The sequence below is a fragment of the Trachurus trachurus genome (assembly GCF_905171665.1).
Source record: "Trachurus trachurus genome assembly, chromosome: 21".
NCBI classification, from domain to species: Eukaryota; Metazoa; Chordata; class Actinopteri; order Carangiformes; family Carangidae; genus Trachurus; species Trachurus trachurus.
The window spans coordinates 17,329,687-17,341,967 of NC_139899.1; the positions used below are offsets into that span (position 1 = coordinate 17,329,687).

At 42.1% G+C, this 12,281-nt stretch overlaps 1 protein-coding gene across 1 annotated transcript in view; it reads right to left on the minus strand.

Annotated features, from left to right (window-relative positions):
• Positions 1–928: 928 nt before the first annotated feature.
• hs6st3b (heparan sulfate 6-O-sulfotransferase 3b) overlaps positions 929–12,281 on the minus strand; it is a gene marked incomplete at both ends in the record, with an annotated part of 60,457 nt that continues 49,104 nt past the window's right edge. Inside the window, one exon of the mRNA XM_083996776.1 lies at positions 929–1,697. Within this exon, the coding sequence (XP_083852902.1) occupies positions 929–1,697 (769 nt within the window). The remainder of the gene's footprint in view (positions 1,698–12,281) is intronic.

Consider the following 12,281-nt stretch of genomic DNA (forward strand, 5'->3'; position numbering starts at 1 on the left):
ACAATAAAACACAATGTTCTTCTCACAGTATGGGGAAAGACTGAGGTTATGTTGCTCAGCAGGACGCCCCCTGTGTGACTCTAACTGGCCTCGTGACAATGTGTAGTCTTTGGGAGTGATGTTAAAATCTGCAGGGTATTGCAACAATACAGTATATATTGCACTGCAACCAAAATATCAGCATCTGTCTATAATTTGGCTTCAAAAATGGGTACTGCATGCATACAACATGGTCCTTAGAGAGGGATTCATTGGCATTAAATGAAAACAAATAGATACATTGTGTTCTTTAGTTACTTTGGTTCACAGTATACTGTATATCTTTTGGAAATAATTCTCCTCAATTGTTTAAGTATAATGTGGATCTGTGACATGCAACCATGAATTCTTCTACAACTACATCTTTCTACCAGTTGCAACAATGACAATGAGTTCAATTACATTCTTTAATTTAGCAGTGAATGTCAAAGTAAAAGCAATGCAGTCTTATGGCAGCTTATTTTTATTTGTTTTGTTTTTTCTTCTTCTTCTTTCACCTCAATATTTTTCAAGAAATGATAAACAACCAAGGCAGAAAATTAAATGACAAAAAAATTATATAAATTGCATTTTAAAGATTTAAGACACCAAAGGGCACTCCAAGGCAGAGCTGCTGTGAGACTCACAGACTTGGCAGTTTTCGTAAAGAAACAGCAGAGCACTCGGATCACACTGAAGCTGAGAAACAGATAGATGCAGGAGACAGAGTAATGGTGAGAGAGAGAGAGAGAGAGAGAGAGAGAGAGAGAGAGAGAGAGAGAGAGAGAGAGAGAGAGACCTCGTGTGTGAGGAAGAGAGTCAGAGGAAATGTTTAAACTAGTCTGTGAGGAATCTCCATCAGGTGCTCTCTCTCTCTTACTCCTCCCTCCCTATTTGTGGGCCCAGAGGCTCACCAGCGGGCCACCTGGCTCGTGTAGTCCTCAGTGGTGGTAGGGAAGTCTCCATCAGTTGCTTTCTCCGCACTTTCTCCCCCTCTCCCGCCTCTATTTCCGCTCCCCCTGTGTTTGGGCGGCCACGGCCTGCCCTGCTCCCTTTGCTCCCTCAGCCAACGCCTCTCCTCGCGCCTCTTCAAGCGAACCTCCTGGTGCTCCCTCTGGCGGGTGAACTGGAATCGCTGGAGGAACAGGTCCTTCGCGTAATCGTACAACTGCACGTCCAAGAAGTTGAGCTCCTCGATGCGTCTGCGCACGGGCTCGCTCAGGTCCACGTTGGCGGCACGCGTGCTGTTGATCTGCGTGAAAGCCGAGATGAAACGCAGGCTGAACGTCCGCTCAAACAGGTACTGCGTCTTGCGTTGAAACTCCGTCAGGCCGTAGAAAGCCATGTTCTTCAAGTTGCTCATGGCGCTGCTCAAGAGGATGTGGTTCCGCTGGCTCTCGTTCATAGAGGACAGGTTGTAGCAGCCCACCAGGCTCAGGTCAGCCAGCATACGAACCTGACGGTTATTGGCCAGGTTGGACGGGCAGTTCATAAACTCTGTCAGGGTCACGCCAGACCAGTCATCCCCACTGTAGCAGGTGGGCAGCTCGTCCTGGGTGGGTGAGCGTCCATCACACATATGGAGGGCGGTCTTCCATGTGGCTCCACGCTGGACGTGCTTCCACTCGCTCAGGTAGCGGGAGACCGGGTCGCGCAGCATGGTGATGTAGTAGAAGTTCCTGCAGCCAAAACAAACACAGTTAGAGAGCTGTGAGCACATCATCATCACAGAGGGCTGCCCTGCATTGTGCTGACAGATGGTGACTTTTGTCTGTGTATGGAACTTCAAGGTTGAATGCTAATTGGCAAAACTGAAAGTCTCACTAATGAGATTGTTATAGAATGAATGTCTATATATTGCCCTTGAAAACTGAAGCCTTGCATCAGTGCAATGATTTTTACAAAACTGGGCAAGAACAGTGTCCTCTCCCTCGATTTCTGCCACCTGCCATCATGGACGATAATTGGGAATTAAGCCATGATTGTAACCAATGGGCAGAGAGGAGGTAAGTAAATAAAAAAAAATAAAAAAGACTCAACTAAAACTAAAGATGTCACTGCTGCAAATTAATGAGGATTGGGGTTTTTGTGTTGCAAAACTGCTGCACTTGTGTTCATCCTTTACTGGCAAAACACAGCAGAGCATTTTGCAGGAGAAAACACGTTTGGCGATGGCGACAATTTTGGCGTTAAAATGTGGTAAAAGAGAACTGTCCTTATTTGTACACCACTATTTGTCCTCCTGTCTGAGTTAATATGCTGACAATCACTGTTAAGGAACAGTCACGGACATGGAAGAGAAACGAATAAGCAGTAAAATCTGGTAAAAACCTGACAGTGATGTCACTCAAACAAAAAACACAAAATAGATACATGTATTTCAAAGGAGGTTAAATCGAAAGCAACTGGACTTAGTTATTTGTCTAGGAAGACGTTTCACCTCTCATCCAAGAGGCTTCATCAGTTCATCAGTTCATCAGTTCATCAGTTCATGTACGCAGCTGACCAGGCTGGGACAAATGAGAATATGCACCGAATATGCACCGGCTTAGATACATGTAAGTACAATAAAAGCAGGGTCTGATTCTGAAGAGCGAAATAACAGCAAGAGTGAAGCTACATCTGCCCTTGATGCCCAAGTTGAAGACCTTCATTCAAGGAGACCCGCTCTGCTGAAGCACAGGTATGTCAAAGCGCACTCTGATGGAAAACAAAGATTGGGCAGGTGTTAGCCAGGTAAACCTCTCTTAAGATGAAGTCCTGTGAGTGCCATGTGAATATTTAATGATCCGACCCCCCCACCCACCCCATCCCTAGAGAGCAGTCTTGGGCAGATAAAGTGGAGTGGAGCACTGAGATTTCACACTGACTCCAGAGCTGCTCCCAGTTGCTGCTTCAAGTTGCTTCAACACAGCAAAAAACAAAACAAAAAAAAACATCCACACAAACTCAACCAGAAATGGAAATAAAAGGGCTTCACAAACACACTCTCCTGTGCTTATACTTGCTTGTCCTTCAGGGTTGGATTCTGAAATTGTGCGCTGAGTAGAATATTTTGCCCCAACTACATTCAGGTTGTTTTTTTCAGGGAAAATATATTGCTTGGATTATTCCTTGTATTTGTCTTTGAACTACTTCTTGTACCATTTTGTCTTTACTTGTCCTGAAAAAATCAGCTGGATGGCCTCAATAATAAAACACTTAAGATGACATCATGGACTTGCTGGGTATGGAAACTGCGTAGGAGAAATCAGTTTTAGAGCTCAGAGAGTCAATTAAATGATTAGTTGATTAACAGAAATTTAATCACCAGCTATTTTGATGAGGGATTACTCACTTTGGCCAGTTTTTGAGCAAAAACTCAAATATTCTCTGGTTCTAGCCTCTCCACTATGTGGATTTAGCACTGAGTGAATATTTTTCTATATTTACTATGATGAATCTGTTTCTCTAATGTCAATCAAGCTGGTTAAGTACAATCGATGTTCCTTTGACCATTGCACACAAATTGCATGAAGCAAAAAAAATGAGCAGACTCGGAAAAAGCAGGAAAATGTCTGGTTGTATTTGTGTGCACAAACAGCAATATTATCTATCTGTACCTAAAATATGTCTGGAGTTTATCTGGAGATTTGTCCTAACACTGCCGCAAGAATGCCATCGCTGACAATGTTACCCAGTGTGAGTCAGGCAAGAAGCTGTGATTAGAGCCCTGGTGGCAGCAGCTGTATCCTGGCACTTGCTCCTGGAGTTGGCTCACTGCAGATACATCCTCATTAGACTGTCTCTGGGACATAAACACATGCAGCAAGTGTTGTTTGAGTGCACTCGACAGCCCAAAGGTCAGTTGTGTGCACCATCAGTGTCAAAATGCATCAGCGTCAACGGGCCCGTGGAGCTGTCTTGAGGAGGCTTTCCCGGAGTGATACAGATGGCTGTCGAAGAGGGAGGGGGGCAAGCTAACAGGCAAGCTTCTCTTACCTCTGGTCTGTGTTATCATCAATACCACCCCTACAGTCATTTCACACTCACTATCAAAACCAATGTGAGAAGTTTAAACGGTGATGCTACTTTCCAGTGTGTGGAAATATCATAGCAAAAATTACGGCAAATAGTATAAATAATAATAGGAAGCAGCATTGATAAGACGTTTTGAAATGGTTCTGTTTTGTATGGCAACGCTGTGACAGGTCTCTTTGCCAAGATTTCCCCAGCCTATTTCAGTGTGTTGAAGTCGAGAACCCAGCTGAACTCTAGTTAATCATGGATCAATAATGGATAGGAGGCACATCGCAACTTATCCTGCCCCAGAATACTCATCTCTACCGCAGCAGCACCATCAGCCAGTCTTCACTGGAGCACAAACTAATAGGGGTCATTAAACAGAGATGGAAGAGGAACTTGAAAGTATGGATAAAAATGGAAACTAAGGCAAGGAATGATGAGTAGAGCAGATGAGGCAGTGGCTGCAGACAGGAATACTAAAGATCGGTGTAATTTAAATGCAGTTCATAGATGTGGATGGTGTAAAAAACACATGCACGGAAGATATATTTGATATGCCAATACAACAATTTGAGATTTGCTTTTTTTTCAGTTGTGAGCTTTTAATTTCTCTTTGCAAATTATTAAAAGAGACACTTTCAGAATTAGGGAAACAACTCACGCAAAACACAAATCCATAACATTTACTAATTCTAAGCAGGTTTGAGTCCGTTGACCCTGGATAAATGCCAAAAAGATACACTCGAAACAGTCAGCGTGCTTACTAGAAAATCCTTAATTCTTGAGTGTGCTGTTGATGATGGACACTGTTTATGCAGTAGATGGTGGATGGTGAAATAATTTCATGGAAGACAAACAATTACAATGACAATTACATTTGTTGGCTCTCTACAGTATAGCTTCACTTTTACAGTAGATGAGCAAAGTAGCTTATCACAGAGGTTGCTAATTTCCTGACAGCAATGAGAAATTTAATGAGTTGAGTTCTATGATATATAGGCTATATATATACAGTATATTGCAGTAGGCTACACATATGGAATTGGGACACAGCTGAGAGCCCACAGCTCGAAATGACAATGCTAATGATTAGGTGCTAAAGTTTGGATCCCAAAAATGTGCTAATTAGCACTCAACACAAAAGTATAAGATGTTGATATGAATGTTAAAACAAAGTGTTTGACCTAATGCTGGCACAAACAAAAAAGTAGCCAAAGGAAGATGGGTTATAACAAGGAAAAAAAGAGTCAACTTCATAGTGACACTGGATGAAAAAGGAATGAAAGGGATTACCAAACACTTTTGAATTGTTTGATGTATATATATATACAGTATATACACAGTTTACCATAACTGTTTAAAGTTTACCTCTTCTCATGAAATGAGTGTGACAATGTGGTTTATTCTTGATAGATAACATGTACCAGTACTGTATATCATCTCAAAACTGGTAACTGGGACTCAAATCATTCCATCGTCAAATGTGATTTCTGATGTGTATAAATAGGAATAAAAAGAGGAATGTGTCTGAAAACAAAATTATTCCAACTTTATGGGCAGCAACAGTGTGTATAGCCTATTATTTGTATGAATACTGTAGGTCTCCATACTGTAATTTCATGGCAATCTATTCAATTCCTATTAGACATTTCATCCTGGACTAATGTAGTGAACCTAATGAGAGACATTCCCTCACTAGAGCCACACCATTTGCCTTGCTTTAAAAAAAATGTCTGTATTGTCACTAAAACACTCTTGCAACCAATGCAACACAAACCCAGTGCACGACATTTTATCCCCAGCACATATCAGTGCAACAGGCAACTGGCTTGGGCTAATTGCCCATAATTAGCCTCAATGACACGATTTCAGCCTACTGCTTCTCCCTGATTGCAGCCTGCTTAAAAAAGGGACATTGTACTTTTCAGCCTGAGCACATGGTGTTTTGAGGTGGATGAACTGAATCCTCTCATTAAGACATTCATGTGTGGGAGTTGGTTGTTGTTGCAGGTGATTGAGGGTGTCTGATACAACAGGGAAAAGCAAAACAATATGTCTCTCTGAGCTGGGCAGAAAGTTGTTTAGAGCAAAGGAAAACACAGTGAGCAGTAAATAAGTAAAGACAAACTGTGTCCCAGTGCAACAGTGGGCCTGACTGATGTTCAGATGTAATATGATAGACACTGTGCCTGTGTGTGTGTGGTGTAGGTATTCTTCAGAATAGAGCAGTGCCGTTAAATCTCACACTTATTAAAGAGCTGTCACATTTAATGTCTATTTAATTGTGTTCTGTTGCCTTAATACCATTTAGATTTTTGTATTCATTGTAAAAAAAAAAAAAAAAAAAAATCCCACTTACTGCAGTCCTGATTGTATACTGTACTCTCTACTGTTTATTTCCCCAATGACTTTTTGAAACTCTCTGCAATGTACAGTTGTTTCTTTCTTTTTTAGCCGCTATTTGGTGGAGTACAGTACAGTAGGAGAAAAGTGAGTGTGGGGGGAGTAGTGGAGTACCACTACCTACACCCAGTTTTTTCATTCAACACAGAGCTATTAAAGGGAATAATAACTTTAATTCTATGAATAATGAGATTCAGTGTTTAAAAAAAAACAATCTAATGTTTTGTTGCTTTCACATGGGAGATTTCCTCCTGGCTTTTTAGTCCGCACCTGTTTTACTAATCCTGATTCCAACCCACTGATTTAGGTGAGTTGATACAGTATACAGTATAGTTATGTCTGCAGGCATAATATAGCACTAAAGCCCTTAATGAATCAGCTAACCCCTTAGCATATACGTTAAGGCATGGGCCCCCTGACTGTCCCTCACATGGCTTTGTCAGTCATGGCCCCTGGGTTGTCTGGCCCACCCATGTCACATGAGTCAGTTTGATTCAAATTAATGATGGTGGAATAGGGCAGTGTGTTAAAATCACTGCTATAACATTCAGTACTAAAGCAGTGTTTCCAGAAGGAGCAGGAAGACAGAGTGCAGGGTACAGTACCCCATGAGAACAGGGTATTCCTGTATTTTTGCGTCTTACTTGACTCCTGCCCTTTTCTATACTCTGCTTCTCCTCCATGTCCTACAGACATTTGTGTTCCCTACGGATCCATAACCTTTTCTTAAAGGTTGTCACATTAATCACGCTGCTGATTTCGCTCGTCAATCTCCCCCCGAATCTCCCGTGTTTATCTTTCGCTATGCTGTGCATCGTCTCTCTTCGCTGCCCTCCACTTGAGGCACTGCATACAAACAACCATCACTCCCCTTCACCCCCCCCTCCATTCAGGTAAATCATGGTAATGATAAGTGTTGATGAAACAGGAAGGCAACATGGTGTTGTTCTGATACTATCTCAACAAACAATTTCAGTCTGGTCTATCATTTTGTATTTCAAGATCTGAAATCGAACAATAAATAAGAACTCTTTCAATGCGCTTCTAAAGAAATATTATTAAACACCATGGTGACCGTGGACCACTGAGTGTATTACAAAACAGGTTATTGAGTGCACACAGACACTTTATATAAGTCTGTTTCCTTGAAATTATATGCACTGGAAATTGGAAATAGATTCTAAAGGAAAAATAACACCCATCAGATTACAGTTTCTATGATATGTTTGCAATTATTCCAAAACTGATTACATTTAGTTAACTGTAGAAAGTAGTGTTGAGAGTGTTGGACACTATAATAATATATACTATAAATATATCTAAAAAAGCCTGACAGTCAGATATCAGTTTGTGTTGTCCCTCACACATGATCTGAGTGCATCTGATCATGGTTAGTTGTTAGCAGTCAACAGCAGGCCTGAATGGAGATGTGGTTATGCCAGTGGCGCTGCCTTCAGCCAAACTACCTCAGCTCTCAGTGAGATGGCCCCAGCGCTCCCCCTTAACCAATAAACAGCTGAAGGCTTGTAACGCATGCAAGCACTTAAAAATACACAGGTGTATGGATGCACTGTGCATATGAGGACCCCTCATCCAGTATGTATTACAGCACAGAGTTGTTGAAAGCTTGGTTTCATGCAGAGGTTTAAATACAAAAGGCAACATAAGGGACAAAGTGTTCTCGTCTTAAATGGGGTTTGAATTATGAGGCAGAAATGTGCTCCACAGCAGATGACTGCATGGTGATGTAGTCAGACTCATCTTTGTGTTAGAGCAACACAATACTTAAGTAGATGTTCACGAGTCAAAGACTGACAACACGAACAGAAAATGTTTCACTTAGTAGGGTTGAATGTGGAAGACACTGGTCTCAACAAATGTGTGTTGTGCAATTAGTAACAAGATTAAGAAATGTGAATGAGATTAACAAAATCTCTGGTCTGATCAAAGGATGAGGAGTTATTCTATCTTGTGAAATTTAATGAAACGCTGGTTCTTTGTCTCTGAACAATAAATTATTTGTGGAGAAATTGAAGTGTGTCTTAAAACATGACTTAAAAGTAAACAAGTTCACACATTAGGTGATCTGCACACGCATCTAACAATGGTGAACACATATTTTAGGCATTAAGCTTTTCTGAAGCAAATGCTCTATTGACTTAAATACAGAAATATACTATAAAAAACTGATATTTACTCAAGTTGGAATGATTTTATTTGTCAAATTATTATTATTATTTTTAATTCATTGGTATTTGTTTGGGGCATGGCAAGCTTGAACAAGAGTCTGAACAAACACCAAAAACAGTCAGCACCAACTGCCACAGCACCAACTTGGAAAAGGCCAAAGGTCATCAAGTCAGTGGTCAGATGCAGAAATTGGCAGGAGCAGATACTTAATAACATCGACCTGAGACTTGATGTGAGACTTGTTCTCAAAGGACTTCAAACTCGATTTGAGATTTGGGACTCATTACTCATTACCTTCCCTAAGGAGGTTCACCAATCAAAACATACTGAACCGATTTCCACTGAACTTTGGATGGGCAACCTGAACCAAGGAAGAACCCATTTTTTCATGAAGCCTTAGGCATGGGGTGGCTAATTGAAAAGCATGAAACAATTCCTGGTTGGCCAAGCTGCCTGTTGGCTGCAAGGGAAAGGGTGAAGGAAGGAGGGAGCGAGAGGGAGCAAGATCGATAGAGCTGTGACCGGCCCAGTGGAGCAGGCCGCACAACCCACTGTGGCTCTACGTGGCCATCATCTCCCTCACGTCTGCCTCCCCTGCAAACAATATCCAGTTTGGTCTCATGTGGGCAGAAAGGAGCAGAGCAGCAGAGTGAGTTCAAGACCACAGCTGACAGTAAGTCCAATTTTTGTCAAGGGGAAATCTGCTCTGAATTTATTTGGCAGGAGAATATTTTAAAGCTTTTTTTAAAAAGAAAAAACGACAACTTTATTAACACTGAGGTTTTAGAACAGTAGCCTGACACAGAAAGCAGGGGGGAGTCCAAAGCACAAATCAACTGTTTTGTAAAACAGGCCGACAAATGCTGGCTGCTGCCTCCTCCTCCAGCCGCTCACACGGGAAAATTAGTCAGCGAAATGAAGACCATTTTTGAAAAAGCCACCACCGAGAGAACTTGATGCGGCAAGAGCCAAAACTCAAGTCAACATTGGCTCTGCTCTCAAGCGATGGCGGAGACTGATGCAGCTTCATCCTGAGCTAAAAAGGGATGAGATGGTTGCGCAGTTTCTGCTGGACAGTGTTGTCATATGTCTAACTGCGCAGCCCCACGTGATATGTAACACAGGAAGTCTATAGCTCTATAGCTGTACCAATGTAAAGCGCACTGTTCGAGCACGGGGCAGTAAACCTCAGTCCACTCTGCTCGCTGGTGTTATTATTGTCCACTCCAATAATAGGCTACTTCATGGTGGCAGTGGTAATAAAACGTTCATGAAGGCCGGATATAAGCCTCCACATGCCAGACATCAGATATGATAACAAGCATCCAGTTGCTAACGGTTACTGAGGACTGTAATACAGTTCTCAACGGGCCTGAAAATTAAAACAGACCTGGCCAAACCTGCAGGTGTTGAAGCCACAGCACGACTCACTAGCATTAATTCTCGGCCTGAACCCTGCCAAAAAAGAAAGAAAGAAAGCTCGAGGCCCGACCCGACCCCAGTCATTTGTATATATTTTCGGCCCAAACCAGCGCATCCGGTTGGGTTGGTGTCCCTCACACTTTGCTGTGTGAAATACCAGAAAGGTAAGAGTTGCTTTAAGTGCTCAAGGTCTGTCTGATTAGCTGAGACATTTTTTTTTATTTTATTACAGAAACATCTTGTGAACTTAGAGAAATGGAGTCTGAATTTAATGTCTTGTTTTACAAAACATCATTATCAATTCAGCCTTTTACTACATTCCTCACAGGTTGGCACTTTGATCACATAAAATTTAGGCCAGCCAGTCCCAGTGTTGTTTGACACTGATCTTGGTGGATTTTGTGCACTTACCTGGCCTGTAGCCCAAAGACGAAAGACTTGACTTTGAGGTTTTAGAACAGTAGCCTGACACAGAAAGCAGGGGGGAGTCCAAAGCACAAATCAACTGTTTTGTAAAACAGGCCGACAAATGCTGGCTGCTGCCTCCTCCTCCAGCCGCTCACACGGGAAAATTAGTCAGCGAAATGAAGACCATTTTTGAAAAAGCCACCACCGAGAGAACTTGATGCGGCAAGAGCCAAAACTCAAGTCAACATTGGCTCTGCTCTCAAGCGATGGCGGAGACTGATGCAGCTTCATCCTGAGCTAAAAAGGGATGAGATGGTTGCGCAGTTTCTGCTGGACAGTGTTGTCATATGTCTAACTGCGCAGCCCCACGTGATATGTAACACAGGAAGTCTATAGCTCTATAGCTGTACCAATGTAAAGCGCACTGTTCGAGCACGGGGCAGTAAACCTCAGTCCACTCTGCTCGCTGGTGTTATTATTGTCCACTCCAATAATAGGCTACTTCATGGTGGCAGTGGTAATAAAACGTTCATGAAGGCCGGATATAAGCCTCCACATGCCAGACATCAGATATGATAACAAGCATCCAGTTGCTAACGGTTACTGAGGACTGTAATACAGTTCTCAACGGGCCTGAAAATTAAAACAGACCTGGCCAAACCTGCAGGTGTTGAAGCCACAGCACGACTCACTAGCATTAATTCTCGGCCTGAACCCTGCCAAAAAAGAAAGAAAGAAAGCTCGAGGCCCGACCCGACCCCAGTCATTTGTATATATTTTCGGCCCAAACCAGCGCATCCGGTTGGGTTGGTGTCCCTCACACTTTGCTGTGTGAAATACCAGAAAGGTAAGAGTTGCTTTAAGTGCTCAAGGTCTGTCTGATTAGCTGAGACATTTTTTTTTATTTTATTACAGAAACATCTTGTGAACTTAGAGAAATGGAGTCTGAATTTAATGTCTTGTTTTACAAAACATCATTATCAATTCAGCCTTTTACTACATTCCTCACAGGTTGGCACTTTGATCACATAAAATTTAGGCCAGCCAGTCCCAGTGTTGTTTGACACTGATCTTGGTGGATTTTGTGCACTTACCTGGCCTGTAGCCCAAAGACGAAAGACTTGACTTTGACTAGCTCAAAGATTTGAGACCTAACTTGGACTCTAGCTACTGTAGCTTGTCAAAGACGTTAGACTTGACTTAAGCCCAAAGACTTGAGACTTGTCTTGGACTTGTGAGCATCTCTGGGCAGGGGTTTCTTTCCATATACAGCTGTCAGTTGTTATGAGCCAAATGTTGCACAGATTGGACATATGATGAAAACTGACCCATCTCCATGACAACTGTGCTCTCTCCGCTAATCCATAGACCTTGAGGTAACATGACTTTGTCAGATAGTTTTTTTTTTTTTTTTCATTATTTTGATGTGTTTGTCCAGAACACAATAACTGGCAATGTACAACAAGGGTGAACATTTTGTGCTGGACAAACAGAAATGTCTAGTCTCAGCAAGGATGCAGCTGACACATCACAGAAAGGGTAAAGCAGAAAGAGGTGATTTGGGGATAATCGCTCTTAGAAATTATATGACCCAAGTGTTATCCTGTCACTGTCACAAACCTAGCTGTTTCTGAAGATATTTCAGATTTAACTCGCAGCTAAGGAGTCATCTTCTGCAGGCTACGTGCCGAGACATTCTTGATGGAACGGATACAGCAGTATAGATGTTACACAGGAGTCTGAATGTTTTTGACGAACTGTAACGACACAGTTGTGTTGCTGGTATGAATCTGCATTTTGTTCATTACACTTCAAATATTTTCTAGGAGAGAGTA